At 37.7% G+C, this 16,101-nt stretch overlaps 2 protein-coding genes across 6 annotated transcripts in view; both read right to left on the reverse strand.

Annotated features, from left to right (window-relative positions):
- Positions 1-72: 72 nt before the first annotated feature.
- On the reverse strand, positions 73-8,213 carry LOC120573088 (galectin-6-like). Its single transcript, XM_039822533.1, has 14 exons — positions 7,909-8,213; positions 6,822-6,910; positions 5,513-5,717; positions 3,137-3,250; positions 2,513-2,576; positions 2,404-2,462; positions 2,231-2,278; positions 2,107-2,133; positions 1,891-1,926; positions 1,743-1,760; positions 1,611-1,640; positions 734-822; positions 479-644; positions 73-393 (listed from the first exon to the last, which is right to left on the reverse strand). Exons 1-14 carry the CDS (start codon positions 7,951-7,953, stop codon positions 247-249), a joined length of 1,137 nt encoding a protein of 378 aa, XP_039678467.1. The 5' UTR covers positions 7,954-8,213; the 3' UTR covers positions 73-246.
- A 2,347-nt stretch (positions 8,214-10,560) lies between these two features.
- The window catches only part of ryr1b (ryanodine receptor 1b (skeletal)), an 85,714-nt gene continuing 80,173 nt past the window's right edge, over positions 10,561-16,101 (reverse strand). For all 5 annotated transcript variants that reach the window (XM_039826058.1, XM_039826092.1, XM_039826066.1 and 2 more), the window contains 10 exons: positions 15,947-15,989; positions 15,720-15,853; positions 15,579-15,639; positions 15,339-15,485; positions 15,109-15,243; positions 14,837-14,993; positions 13,843-13,907; positions 13,625-13,725; positions 12,462-12,513; positions 10,561-12,339 (listed from right to left, as the gene is read on the reverse strand). In XM_039826058.1, the coding sequence (XP_039681992.1) occupies positions 12,244-12,339; positions 12,462-12,513; positions 13,625-13,725; positions 13,843-13,907; positions 14,837-14,993; positions 15,109-15,243; positions 15,339-15,485; positions 15,579-15,639; positions 15,720-15,853; positions 15,947-15,989 (991 nt within the window). In that variant the 3' untranslated portion in view covers positions 10,561-12,243. The remainder of the gene's footprint in view (positions 12,340-12,461; positions 12,514-13,624; positions 13,726-13,842; positions 13,908-14,836; positions 14,994-15,108; positions 15,244-15,338; positions 15,486-15,578; positions 15,640-15,719; positions 15,854-15,946; positions 15,990-16,101) is intronic.

Raw genomic sequence — 16,101 nt, forward strand, 5'->3', positions numbered from 1 at the left:
GGTGTAGTCAATATTAATCTCATCCATAGCATATGTGTAAGTGTTTATTAAGTTTATTAACAATACAGCCGGCGATGAGGTAACGTTTCGTGGAATTAAGATTTATGATCACACAGCAGGAAGATTAAGAACCTGAGATAACACAGTGGCTGACATATCCTCCGAAATATCATCTAAACACAAAAAAAACCATGAAATAGATGAATAATGTACAGAATTTATAGTGTCTAAAAGGTGTGTGTGGTCTCAGAAGTGGATGTAGGAGATCTGCACGTCGCCTTCTATCTCCAGCATGTCGACCTCATTAAAGGACTGCAGGCGGTGGACAAAGTCGAACAAGTGCTGCCCATTCACAAACACCTTGAACCTCTGGTTCCCGCAGCGAACCGACATCTGAGAAGCAAAGGACAGGAAAGTCAGGACACCGCTGACCCCCAGTGAGTCAAAATAATGTAGATGGATTGAATAGAATACTTACATCAAAGTACTGTCCCTCCATGAAGGGGTTCAAGCTGGGTTCTCTGTCCTCCTGGCCCCAGTTACCTCCAATCATGCTGTTCCTCACCACGATGCCCTCTCTCACCCTGGGGTTCATGTGGAAGGCAATGTCCCGAGATCGGCTCACCTTAAAGTTGATGGCGATTCTGCAACACACAGACCCAGGAGTGTAATACGAGTCTGTTAGCACTCACGCTACACTGACTTTAGTGAATGTACAGTCACAAACACACACTTTTCTGCTCCATTGGGCACCATGCCTCTGATGATGATGGTCCGCTTAGGGTACATCCCTCCTGGGATCATGTTGGAGTAGGGCACAGGCTTAAAACACAGCAAAAAAATTAAATAAATAAGACAGGTAACATAATAACACAACTAACAGACATAACCTGGAGAAACAACTTCAATATACCTAGCTCCTACTGAGGTAAAAAAAAAAAAAAAAAGTAGTTGTTGCCAGTGGTGAAATGTACCAAAGTACATTTGCTCAAGTATTGTAACTAAGTACAATTTTAGGTACTTGTACTTTACTCGCGTATTTCCATTTTGTGCTACTTTCTATTTCTACTTCACTACATCTCAGAGAAAAATACTGTACTTTTTACTTTACTACAATTATTTTAGAGTTTCAGTTACTTTACAAATTAAGATTTTTGCAGACAAAACATACAAAGTTAAAGTCAATTTGTCAATTGGCAATTGGTTACTAGTTTGGTAACACTTTACTTGAAGGTATCTACGGTTCATGTGTCATGACACAGTCATGACACATGAACCCCAACCCTAACCCTAATTTGTCATGACAAAAAGCGTTATGTCATAAACGTTTATGACTTGTTTATAATGTTTATGACACGTTCATGACAGTATCATGTCATTCTTATGTAGATAACTTCAAGTAAAGTGTAATCAATAGTTTTAGTGCACATTCGTTGGAAAAACATTTCATGCTACCAGCTTCTCAAATGTGAAGATTTGTTGCTTTTCCTTTTAATTATTGACCACTGAGACAAGGCTTCACTGCGACACCCCGACCTTTCCCTTTGGTTTTAATAACAGGAAGTGACACTGACTGTACTGCAAATGAGTGTGGAACACGTTTTACTTACAGGATTGTAGACCGGCTGCCCGCCCATGCCCTATAATCAGATTAACATATGTCAGATTTCTATTGGATTAACAGAATAAAAAAAAAAATACATAGAGGGCTTTATGAATGTGTAATCATGCAGTATTCTTACCGGCAGGCTTGATCCTCCCTGACAGAAGACAAAATAAAGTCAGTCCATTAAATACAAACTAGTGTTTACATACAAACTGTTGTTTGATTTACATGTGTAAATAATACAAAAGGAAAATAAAATCAGTTATTATAACAGTGTTTCATACCCCCATACCACCTCCCATTCCTCCTGGATATCCGCCCTGTGAAGAAACACATATTTTAAAAAGAAAGATTTGATATGATTTTGTTCTGTGGCTTATTGTGACTTTGCTCAACTTAGGTCGGTGTTTTTTCTGTATTTGTGACATTTATATAATAAATATTCAAATAAATTTGAATTTGAGTGCTGATGAAGAGCAGAAATAAAAGTATTTATTCACCCCCATGCCACCTCCTGGATATCCTCCCTGTTGAGGATAAGTTGTAATCATGTCAAATACTGTTTAATAATGTATTTAATCTAATTTTGACATTTGAATAAATCCTCATCCTAAATATACTTACTTCCACTCCTCCTCCCATTCCTCCTCCCATGCCACCTGGGTATCCTCCCTGTATGTCAGTTGGAAGAAGCAAGGCTTATGCAAATATGTTCACTGTATTTCATTATAGTTTTAGTAATATTTGAAAAATAAACTACCTTCAAAGACAAAAATAATAATAATAAAATAACTTACCCCCATGCCACCTCCTGGATATCCTCCCTGTTGAACAGTGGGTGATGAACATGTTAATCCTGTAAAATACTGTGTTGGAATTTAATTTTTATACTGAAATTATGTATACTTACTCCCATTCCTCCTTCCATTCCTCCTCCCATTCCTCCTCCCATTCCTCCTCCCATTCCACCCTAAAAAGACCAAACAAAAGTGTAAAACCAAACAGTCAAACAAATCTAATTAACAAACACAGAAAACGTTGACATCTTGTCACAACAGTGGAATAATTAGTTAATGCAACGGTACAACAGGACATTTGCTGCAGCAAAGACTACTAACACTGCAGCTGCTACTAATATGAGCATACTAATATATTCATCTATAATAACCTGTTAACAAACATTGGAAATCATCTTACCACCACTAACACTTACCAACCATTAACTGCTTGTAACACCTGTAGAAGCGTTGGTTTTACCATTGCACATTGAGGTTTCAGCTTTGCTAAAGCATGAAGTTATACACTTTTGAAAACCCAGCAAAACAAAGCAAGCACAAACACAGTAGAACGGTTACTGTTTTACTCACTCCCATTCCTCCAGGGTACCTATTCATGCCACCTCGAGCACCCTGACACAGAAGCAAAAAAGGTTAGAAATCAGCTGCTCGTGATTTATTATGCTCCTGAATTTATTTGCCCCAACAAAGCTGGAAGCATTAAGCTGAAAGCTTCAGGGACAGGAAGTCTCACCCCTATGATGTTAATTGTCTGGATGGAAACATCTCCTGCGATCTGCAATGCGCAAACCCTGTTCAAAGGGAGACGATGTTCGAAGGTGTGGAAGTCATTCCCATTGACTTTAATCTGCAACGGGATAATGTCAAAAGTTATCCAGAGTGTGCCATGGCATATATATATATATATATATATATATATATATATATATATATATATATATATACAGTGCCTTGCGAAAGTATTCCCCCTTGAACGTTTCGACCTTTTGCCACATTTCAGGCCTCAAACATAAAGATATAAAACTGTAATTTTTGTGAAGAATCAACAACAAGTGGGTCCCAATTATGAAGTGGAACGAAATTCATTGGCTATTTCAAACTTTTTAACAAATAAAAACTGAAAAAGTGGAGTGCAAAATTATTCAGCCCCTTTTACTTTCAGTGCAACAAACTCTCTCCAGAAGTTCAGTGAGGATCTCTGAATATCAATGTTGACCTAAATGACTAATGATGATAAATAGAATCCAGCTGTGTGTAATCAAGTCTCATATAAATGCACCTGCTCTGTGAAGTCTCAGAGGTCCGTGTAAAGCGCAGAGAGCATCATGAAGAACAAGAACACACCAGGCAGGTCCGAGATACTGTGTGTAGAAGTTTAAAGCCGGTTTGGATACAAAAAGATTTCCCAAGCTTTAAACATCCCAAGGAGCACTGTGCAAGCGATAATATTGAAATGGAAGGAGTATCAGACCACTACAAAATCCCCGAAGACCCGGCCGTCCCTCTAAACTTTCAGCTCATACAATGAGAAGACTGATCAGAGATGCAGCCAAAGAGGCCCATGATCACTCTGGATGAACTGCAGAGATCTACAGCTGAGGTGGGAGACTCTGTCCATAGGACAACAATCAATTAGTATACTGCACAAATCTGGCCTTTATGGAAGAGTGGCAAGAAGAAAGCCATTTCTTAAAGATATCCATAAAAGTGTCGTTTAAAGTTTGCCAAAAAGCCACCTGGGAGACACACCAAACATGTGGAAGAAGGTGCTCTGGTCAGATGAAACCAAAATCAAACTTTTGGCAACAATGCAAAACGTTATGTTTGGCGTAAAAGCAACACAGCTCATCACCCTGAACACACCATCCCCACTGTCAAACATGGTGGTGGCAGCATCATGGTTTGGGCCTGCTTTTCTTCAGCAGGGACAGGGAAGATGGTTAAAATTGATGGGAAGATGGATGGAGCCAAATACAGGACCATTCTGGAAAAAACCTGATGGAGTCTGCAAAGACCTGAGACTGGGGCCGAATTTGTCTTCCAACAAGACGCCAAAACTTAAAGCAAAATCTACAATGGAATGGTTCACAAATAAACATATCCAGGTGTTAGAATGGCCAAGTCAAAGTCCAGACCTGAATCAATCGAGAATCTGTGGAAAGAACTGAAAACTGCTGTTCACAAAGCGCTCTCCATCCAACCTCACTGAGCTCGAGCTGTTTTGCAAGGAGGAATGGGCAAAAATGTCAGCTCTCGATGTGCAAAACTGATAGAGACATACCCAAGCGACTTACAGCTGTAGTCATGCAGCAAAGGTGGCTACTAAAGTATTAACTTAAAGGGGGCTGAATAATTTTGCACGCTAATATTTCAGTTTTTTATTTGTTTAAAAGGTTTGAAATATCCAATAAATTTTGTTCCACTTCATGATTGTGTCCAACTTGTTGTTGATTCTTCACAAAAAATTACAGTTTTATATCTTTATGTTTGAGGCCTGAAATGTGGCAAAGGTCGAAAAGTTCAAGGGGGCGAATACTTCATGAGCAACTGTATATATATACATATATATATATATATATATATATATATATATATATATATATGGTCCAATTATTAATAATGATGTAGAATAAACCTGTTGAAGAGGTATTCACACAATTTCAAACTGCATAAATTACTGCAGCACAACGAAAGCCAAAAGTTATTGGTTAAACTTCAGTTCATAAAAGGGTAACAGTTTACTTGAACCCCCTTCTAAGCATTTATAGGCACTATATAAACATTTAATAAATGGTTTATAACACACTATGTGTATGATAATGCCTCCTGAGAATGCCACCTAAGGCAAGGCAAGGCAACTTTATTTGTATAGCACATTTCAGCAACAGGGCAATTCAAAGTGCTTTACAGAAAACATTAAAGTGGATAATAGAGTATAAACATATTATGAATGACAATGTCGTAAAACAGTTGTAATAATATAAAAAATGTATTCATAGGACGATTGTTGACAGAAACTGTACATTAAAGACCATTATATCTGCTTACAACTACATTATAGGGTGTTATAGTAAAATTGTATTATGTGTGGACGTGTGGTTGGGCTGACCTGGTAGCCCTGTGAATTGACCATGATGACCATTTCAAAGGCCTGGCCTTTCCTGAAGGGCATATCACGGATCTTGTTCTCAGAACCCCAGGATCCCCCCTGACAAGAGTTAAAGACCACCTTGTCCCGGCCGTCAAATCGAGGGTTAAAGTGGAGGGCGATGTCGCTGGACTCAGACTCGCCGCAGAGCAGGTTGATTAAGAACCTGCCAAAAAATAACAACAAAAAACTTTTACTTGAGATGGCAACCCATCATTACCTACTTTGAGAGGTTAAAAGAACTGGAACCCATATGATCTACCTTACATTTCCACTTTGTTTATGTTTTTCTGAGAATGCACGGTACACAGGCAAACGCTCATAAAACACCTACTTTTATGCTATGATTTACTAAGGTTATTATTATCAGTATTATTATGGCATTTCGATGTGATACCTTGATGTGCCCCCCCCACCTTATTTTTTGTTGTTGTGTTTTTTGTTTTATATTTTCTTTTAGATTTGACTTTACTCTTAGTCTTTTTTACCTCTGGTGTTGTAATGCTAGTTCAAGGCATTTTGATGAATGATGTTTACGATGGATGTTTAAAGAAAAAGGTTTTAAAAAAAAGGAAATTATTATTTTTCTACATTTGATTCTATGTATTTCCATCAATAAACAGATTAAAAAATAATAATAATAATAATAACAGCAGGTGACATGAGACCATTATGCCACTGAGTCCTGACTGATAAGTTTGTTTAGTGCTGGAGAACAAACGCAAACAGTGCAGGTGGGGCAGACTGTGAAAAAACTAAACTGAGGATCTTATTAAAAAGAAATCTCTCTGATATGGTCAGGTATGTGCAATGTTTGCTTGGTGGGCTGTAAAAGTACCTTAGCTATTACTGTTTTCCAAATGGGAGGGTGGGGGTGATAAAAGTGGAGCTGTGTGTTACAAGTCTGAAATGCAACAAAGAAACCTGCTCCACCCAGAGTGAGATTACACAAGTTGTGTTCCCCCCGTTTTTAATAGTGTCAAAAGGTTTCGGTAAGAGATATAAAAAAATAAAGATTTGTTTTTGTTTTCATAACTACTTTTTTGGCCATTTTCAGCCTTTATTTTGACAGGACAGCTGAAGACATGAAAGGGGAAAGAGAGAGGGGGAATAACATCCAGCAAAGGGCCGCAGGTCAGAGTCGAACCCAGGCCCGCTGCGTCAAGGAGTAAACCTCTATATATGGGCGCCCACTCTACCAACTGAGCTATCCGGGCACCCCATAACTCCTTTTTTCAGATTAAGAATGGATTTCAAGATGAATACTGACCTGGTAATGTTCTCAGGAATGGACCCCTGGATGTAAATGGACACCCCTTCCCTCAGGCCTCCATAAATTGGCCCCAGATACGGAATTCTCTGTACAGTGTACAAATAATATTAATCCACACTGCAGAATGTTTACAAGCACCCAAGACACATCTTTCTAAATGTCAGTTGCATTGTACAGTAACTCAGTCATTTACACAGGGTGGTTTCTCTGGTGGTAGTCTCCATTAAAATTAGTGTAGCAGTAGATAATGATTTCACTGTTTCCTTGCATGCAGTGCAGGAAAGGAAAGTACAATGCTATACTCTTTTTGGTTTATACCTTCTCTATAGTGCATACTGTACTAGGGATGGGCCAAATGTATTCAATTAAAATCATACGGAAACTTTTACCAACAATTTGTTTTACTTATGCTGCAGTTTTCAACAAATAAATTCACTGAATCCCATAATGGATGAATACATACTGTATCTACAGCAACCAACAACGACCAGAATTGAATCAACCAATACGTTTTGCGTATTAATGTATTTATTGTTTGCGTTTGTGTTTTGTATTGTCTTTTACGTATTTGCTGTTGAGTTTGATGTATTTTCCCATCCCATCTAGGGACGGGCATTGCAAATTAGCGCAGGCTATAAATGCTGTGGTGTGTGGCATAGGGTTACGCTACATACTTGTCCCTATACAAATAAACATTAAAATAAAAAAAATAAAAAATCAATAAGCCCACAGAATCTTTAAATGTTGATATTATCTGTCATTAATGTGGACAAGCATCAGTAAAGACATAGCTTGAAGAATCTAAAATATAGTTGTTTTTTATCAGGGGTACGTGCACACAAAACAATTCACCAAGATATCAATTTTAGGTCATATTTTTTTTAGGTCCAGAGTGCAACATAATCCTTTACCAAGTCCTCTGAAGAGCAAAATATAGTTTGGAAATCTCAGACAAGCATGGACCAGATTCTGTAGTCAGAACTATGTCACACTAACAGATTGCTTTTGCGTGGCTGACCCCACTGGTGATCAAATGGTAATCCCTCGGCAGCATTACTCAGCAGCAGTCGGTGCAGATACTTACAGGGCCGTAGATTGGCTGATAGCCAGGAGGAGCAACAAACGACATGGCAGCAGTCGGTGAGACGGACGGGCAGACAGAATCAGGAGGGTTTTGTCAGGAACTGATCTCTGCTGGAGGCCTTGTTTTATACAAGTAATACGGGAGGGGCAGAGCAGGGTACCAAGCCCAGGGCTGCATCACCATGTTGACTTAGGAAGCACAAGATGCCCATTAACCGTTGACCCGGCAGAGGAGTGGCACATTACAACAAAAGACAGTGTTAAATGTGTGTGTGTGTGTGTGTGTGTGTGTGTGTGTGTGTGTGTGTGTGTGTGTGTGTGTGTGTTTGTGTGTGTGTTTGTGTTTGTGGCAAGAAAAAAACAACAGCTATTATTGTAACAAGTAATTAACTCCATTACAAGTTAAAGTCATGCACTGAAAATGCCACTTAAGTAAAAGTATAATCAAGTAAATGTACTTAAACTATTAAAAGTACTAATAATTACTGATGTAGAATTAGGCATGTTACTGTTTACTGTACCTAAAGCTGTCAGATAAGTGTGGCAGAGGGAAAAGTATCTCTCTGGATATTAGTGAATAGAAGTATAAATAAGCATGAAACGGAAGTACTCAAGTAAAGTACAAGTACCTTAAATTTGTACTGAACTACAGCAGTACTTTACTTTCTTTAGTTACTTTCCACAGCTGCTTTTATATTATTTTTATTCTCTATAACAGTGAACAAAACTGGCATTATAACAAATCTAAATGTTACAACTATCAGAATATTTCTTTTTGGTGTTGGAAAAGTGGAGGTCTATATAAGAGACATAATCTCCATCCAGCACATTAAGTTAGAAACCAGATTTTTTTTTACTCCGCTGAGATTTAAAGAATTGTAGGTGTAAAGGTGTATGTATGATTCATATACTGTAATATCCATCCGCCTACCTAAGGCAAACAGAAACATAAGTAAACCTTATCTACCACACGTCTGAGAGCATAGTGCAACTTCATTTATATACTGGAGGCAGTATGTCATTCCAACAAATGCTTTACAAAGTAAATATGCACACTGTTCATATACATACACACACACACACACACACACACACACACACACACACACACACACACACACACACACACACACACACACACACACACACACACACACACACACACACACACACACACACACACACACACACAATCTGTCAGGAAACAAAGGTTGTCTAAGTGATACATGGGTGTTTCCTGAAATGTTTAAGCTAAACAATCCACTTTTGACATTTGGTTAAGATAAAGATTTACCAAAGCCAACATGAAACTGGAACACAGACGCCTGAGAGGGAACATTTGATTCAATAAACTATATTGTGTAACAGTAGGCATCTCCATAACGTCATTTCACAATCAGTTTTGGAATCAGCGTACCCCTTGCTAATAATTACGTTTGTCAAGGCACAACGACATTAAGTGTTTTATTAGTGGAATTATGTCTCCAAAGAAAAATGTTCCTCGCATTTAAAGAGGATGTTAAAGGATAATCTAACTTTTTTTTTTTTTTTTTTTTTTAAAAAAAAAATTTTTTTTAAAAAATTTTTATTTTTTTTTTTATAATTTTTTTTTTTTTTAATTTTTTTTTTTTTTTTTTTTTTTATTTTTTTTTTTTTTTTTTTTTTTTTTTTTTTTTTTTTTTTTTTTATTTTTTTTATATTTTTTTTTTTTTTTTTTTTTTTTTTTTTTTTTTTTTTTTTTTTTTTTTTTTTTATTTTTTTTTAAAAAAATATTAAAATTATTTTTTTTTTTTTTTTTTTTTTTTTTTTTTTTTTTTTTTTTTTTTTTTTTTTTTTTTTTTTTTTTTTTTTTTTTTTTTTTTTTTTTTTTTTTTTTTTTTTTTTTTTTTTTATATATTTTTTTTTTTTTTTTTTTTTTTTTAATAAAAAAATTTTAAATTTTTTTTTTTTTTTTTTTTTTTTTAAAAAAAATTTATAATTTTTTTTTTTTTTTTTTTTTTTTTTTTTTTTTTTTTTTTTTTTTTTTTTTTTTTTTTTTTTTTTTTTTTTTTTTTTTTTTTTTTTTTTTTTTTTTTTTTTTTTTTTTATTTTTTTTTTTTTTTTTTTTTTTTTTTTTTTTTTTATATATTTTTTTTTTTTTTTTTTTTTTAAAAGTTTTTTTTTTTTTTTTTTTTTTTTTTTTTTTTTTTTTTTTTTTTTTTTTTTTTTTTTTTTTTTTTTTTTTTTTAAAATTTTTTTTTATTAAAAATTTTTTTTTTTTTTTTTTTTTTTTTTTTTTTTTTTTTTTTTTTTTTTTTTTTTTTTTTTTTTTTTTATTTTTTTTTTTTTTTTTTTTTTTTTTTTTTTTAACTATGCATTAATGGTGTCTGCATTGTACGTATTTTTGTTTTAACATGAATGGATATAAAAGATGTCCTTCTGCACACACATTTACATCTATACTTGTAATGACGTATAGGGCATTCAAAGCCTAAACCTAATTCTTGCAGCACTTTGAGTAAATGAGGACTGGACAAAATGTCCTAATTTTCCCAAAAATGTCTTCATACTAAAACTGGTCCTCGGAAAAAGGTAGAACAAGAGCATACACGCTCAAACACACGGATACAGCAACATCATATAAAGCATATATGTAAATGAGGACACATCCCAGTTCTCCTTAAAATAATCTGTTTATTCTGTATTGAAACACAGGGTTCAGTCAGAGGACACTCAGCTCCGTACGGTCAGCTGCCTCCGTGTGGACCACGTGGCAAATACAGACTTCAGAGTCGCCAGCAAACAAAATACTGCTCTGCATCTGACAAAGTGAGTCATGACATTAAATGCGAGAGAGTTTGAGAGTTTGTTTGTGATCTGTAAGAGGCATAGTGAGACAGAAGTGTCTGAGATCAACGCAGGGATTTGAGAAAAATAAACTGATATGCTGGATTCCTAAAAATATCTATCATAAAAACCTAACGAGCAAAAACAAAAGCTAACGCGCCCTTCTGACTGCAAACTGGGCATTTACTTCAGTGTGAGATCAAGTCTCTTCACCATTGTGGATTTCACAAACGGGACACGCGACATGTTCAAGTCCGACAAAGAAGCATGATCGGCGAAATTCTTCAAAGCCCTGAAGAAAAAAAAAATATATATGTATCTATGATTTATGTAAAATATGTCTTTTCATTAAAAGGCCTCTAAGCAGCCTAGACATTACTCAAGTTATACACATGACACTTTGGACATAATGTATACACTAAATACATTCATTAGTTATTTTTAATGCACTGACAAAAACTTATTTGTGCATAAATTGTCATAAAACAGACTGTTGGCCAGAAATACAGACGGGCTAAAACGGTCGTCTTCAGAGATTTGATCTGCATATAAACAATAAATAAACACCCTTGGTATCCTCCTATACTGTATGTGTGTACATCATCACTATCTTAAATGGGACCGAGACACCAGCGGAGATAAGGGGCCACATACATCCAGGGACGCATTGTAAGACTTCAGAGTGCAAACTGGGTTTGTCTATACAGCTGATTCACACTGGTATATGTCACGTACGCAGATGCTAATTAGTTTGTTATCTTGGCACTTCAGTCCGACAAGAGTTTCCTATCATGATCGCTTGTTTGAGGACGGGTTCCTAACTCCCGAGAGAGAGGAAGAAAAAGGAGCGAAAGCACGCCTAAAATGTTCACTGCTCCCTCTCAAGCATCTCGGAGATACGACTGTGAGCTGCTGAATCATTTTCTTTCAAAAGCGCTTTCTCTCGATCAAACGCCAGAAATCAGAAATGTAAGTATCAAACGGCAGCAGCCACATATGACAAAAAAAAAAAAAATCCCAACCTTACAGACAATATAAATAAAACATATCCACTCTAATCTCAAATAAAAGTGTTGAAACTAAAACTATTTGATCGCTAAAGCAGTGACATTGCTATAGGCACTAAAACGTTTACAGCAGTAGCGACTGAAAGAGCCCGTTTTGTATAAATGCATTGATATGCAAGGCAGTCCATGTATATTTTACACCAAAAAGGCCATGTAGTGTATTCATAGCGGAATAAAAAGGCCCCTGGCTTCTTGTGTCTTTTTTACGCCTCTCTGATATTATTCTTCTGCTTTTCTCAAATCTATAAACATCCGACATTCTGCTGCAGGTGGTGCAACAGTGCAGTCAAAGTGTGCATAGCTTTAATGGAGGAGAGAAATGCGCAGACTAAAGGTATATGACTAAGACAGACGTGTTCAATTTCTAAATTTCTAATCTTTCCACTCCACTCCTCTTTCCTCTCCTCTCTTCCTGTCCCTCAAGACGTTGGCGCTGCAGGACGTTATCCGAGCTGGTCCTCATACTGCTTCCTGAAGCAGTCTCCAGCAGGGAAGAAGTCCCAGCATCGCTCCTGGTACAGCTTCCACACGTATGATTCCTGAAACACAGAATCCAAATGAAAAAAAAAAAAAAAGAATGATTTTACGAAGACACAAACAACCAATGAGGGCTGCACCGTGACCATCTTTATACATCTTAAATGTATGTATGTTAACCGACCTGTCCTGTGTGTTCTGTTTCATCTTTGTTTATGAGATACATCAGGAAGAACCTGGAAGAGAAAATGGAGAGAGAAGAAAAACAATGCAACATAATAAGAGGGTTTTTGGTTATTTGAGGGGTAAGAAAAGCCATTATTCACAATTAGTCTTCTCAGAGGCCAAATTCATCAGGACAAGATGGTCCAATCATCTACTTCAACATTAACACCGCTAATATCTGTCACGCCATTTTCCTCTTCACGTCCAAACATGACAAAAAAAGGAAAACACACTGGGCTAGATTTATCAAGCCGTTTGCGCCTGTTTCCAGGCGCTAATTGGTCGCAAAGACGGACGTAACCGATGCGGGCTATTTACAAACAGGGCGCACTTGGGTAAAATCGCAGATTGTCTGCCACATGAGCGAGAAGAGACAAGTTGCGCTTTCAATATGCGTTCGTGGGAAGGTCGGTGGAAAATTGGGAGTTCCACCCAAAAGGTGGGAGGATAAAGCGCAAGTGCACCTAATTTATATATTCCGTGGTATTTACAAAGACTGTCAGCAAGCGCGCGCCTCTATTCTGGGGGAAATTCTCTGCCTCTTTAAACCAGCCGCAATCGAGTTTCCTCGTAGACCTTAATGCCGCTGGTGAAATGGCAACAGCAATTTGAGCAAGACGAAGACATAGGCGAGGCTGAAAATATTTTTAACAGAAGAATCACACTTTGTCAGTGAACACAACATCATTTAGCGTTACAGATCAAGCAGCCATGCAATATTAGAGTTACTGGAAGAAATCAAAGATGAAATTGAATCTCCCACTCAGCGTTCACATCCCATTCCAGCAGTTGTTAAACTCCTCGCTACATTACAAATATTGGCATCAGGATCATTTCAAACAGTCATAGCATCAGCTATGGGAATATCGCAGTCTGCACTCAGCCATATCATAGCACCAGTACTGCTTTGCTACAGCGCAATTTACGGTATAGTGGGCGGAGAAAGACGCTGATTGCCTGATGGGTGTCAGGGTTGATAAATACTACGCAAACTGTGGAAGCATAGCGTGCGCTATTACCGAACTCGCATAAACGGACGCAGCGCAAACTGCGCTAGTGTTAGTAAATCTAGCCCACTGTATTTAAAAGTGTTACACATCGGCTCTCCAAGAAGTTACTCACATGTAGTTGGCTAAGTTATGCTCTTCTAAGGTGTGTGTCTCGAAGCCGTGTGGCGTAGAGTCAAAGTAGTCGCTTCCAATTCCACAGATGAAACACTTTGTCTAGAGGGGAGAAAGGACAGCTTAGATTAAGCACATTCTTGCCTTGTTACTGAAGGACAAAGGAAGGTGGATTAAGTAAAGTGACTGGTAAAATCCCTCTGAAACTCATTATATTACCTCCATGTCCTCTCTGACCTGCTCCTGCTGATCTCTCAGCTCTCCAAAGGCATCAATGATCAAACCTGAGAGACAAGACAGTCTGAAGATCAGAGCTCTTCTCAACAAAGACTGCTTGCTTTTGGAAAGATTTGTCCAGCAGGTCTAAAATTCAAAACTGCAAACTTGTAGTCACAAACCCTTTTTTCTGACCTCTCAAACACATTTTCTTATTCACTACATTCCCCCTTTGTTTGTGACGTTTCTGCCCTGTTCACTCAGGAGTCTTTCCTAGCTTCACATCAGAAAACACGGGAAGATAGGACAACATCAGTACATACGGTAACGTATTAGATCTTTTTTTGTTGTTGATAAAAAACAGCTGCAGTGGGAGCAGTGAGACTGAACCAAACCTGTAAAGTTCTGGGCCGTAAAAAAACTTAAACAGTAAGCAGAAAGACACAATAATGCTCTGTGGAGTTGAGGGGCACTGCAGAATGAGGTGATAATTCTCTGTGGGCCCGTCGCTACAATTAACCTATTTCTCATTTCTAACCAATCATTCGATCCACTGTTATTAGAAAAATATTTATTATAGACCTTTTAAAGGCACTAAGATTAAAATTCTGTCTGTGATTATAGCACTTTCAAATTAGTCTGGTGGCACACGTTTTTGTTTCAGACAATCATAAGGAAACACTGGTACAATGTTTACACCCCAGTGTCTTTTTGGATACTACCACAAGCGGGCGCCAATGTCTTAAGTGATATGAAATGTCACTGACTCTTCATATACAGTAGTGACTTGCAGTTAAAAGTTAAACTTAACTTAATGCAGAATTTTAACTTTTAATTTGTATTTGTACAGCCACATTGCAGGTGACTTTTCTTTACTGTAAAGTTGACACAATGTCTGAGTGCAGCATAACAGTTGGATGCCAGGGGAGCATCTAATTCCCCCCCAAACAACATAGAGCACTTTTGTTTAAGAAGATAACCACTTATTAACCCATACCCTGGATGATAGCCAGCAGGATGACAATGACGAAGAAGAAGAAGGTAATGTCGAACACCACTCGGTAGAGCTCATATTCATCCCCGGCTGGGTCCTCAATTTCATCTCCTATGCCACCGCCGGCACGCACGCCAACATACATGTGGAACAGGTAGCACTGCACGAGGGAGTGAGGAAAAAAAAAAAAAATGAAAATCAACCCTAAAGTTGACCCTTCGGAAAACTACAGATTTGTCCTGTAACCAATAACCATATCTCTGCCCTCCACTCACAGTCATCATGTCATCACACTTCATGTCCGGTTCGTCCTCATCCTCACTCATGTTGTAGAACTTGCGGAAGAAGTTGAAGGCCACCACGGTGTACAGGTACACCACCACAGCCAGCAAACCCACTGTCATCATCAGCTGCGAGGAACAGGTGGATAAGGATGTGACATTAGTGCATGGTCAGTGGTGCAAGAAACCCTCGTGATGCATCATTAGAGTGGAAGTGTGCAGACCTGTTTGCCGTTGTGAGTAACAGAGGACAGAATGGTGCGCAGGGTTTTGACACCCATGGCGATGTCCAGAAGATGAGCGGCATAGAAGAAGTTGTTGTAGTGTCCAAGCAGAGACATCAACAAGTACCAAACCAGGTAGAGGAAGGTCTAAAAAAGAAATAAAAGGGGGGCTGTCAGTCACACTCAAAAACAGATTCTCTCATTGTCTAAAGTATACCGTGAACTGCTTCCTTAACTCACATTGTCGGTGAAAATAACACCAAACTTCCAGATCTGGTACTTGATGTCAATAGATGTGACCCTGCAGAGGGAAGGACACATGTGTTCTGTGATATGTGCCATAAATCTGAACGGTTTATGTAACGAGTGTACTGTACATACCAGCTCAACATTGAGGTGTCTGGTTCAGGCTTCTTTTCGTGCGTCATGGCACTGACGTCTAGAGAAGCCAAGTCCATACCGAGCAACTCCGCGATCCTCTCTCTGCCGTAGATGTCACCATATTTATCCAGCACCTGGATGTCATACACATATGTCATGTCACTGCAAGACAAAATCCCTGCCATTTTGCTGATGGTTTGAATCAAAGCTGTCTGGAGAAAACTCACCTTTCTTTTCACAAACTTGTCCCAGTAATTGTTAGGGAAAGATCTGCGTTGACAGAGAAACATCATAAACATTTGATTAAAAGTGATCTCAATTACTAACGCCGTATGTTAGAGGTGTGCAACCTGACCCGAGCATGACTGGCATGCAACATGAA

The sequence above is a fragment of the Perca fluviatilis genome, chromosome 2, assembly GCF_010015445.1.
Source record: "Perca fluviatilis chromosome 2, GENO_Pfluv_1.0, whole genome shotgun sequence".
In the NCBI taxonomy this organism is placed as follows: Eukaryota; Metazoa; Chordata; class Actinopteri; order Perciformes; family Percidae; genus Perca; species Perca fluviatilis.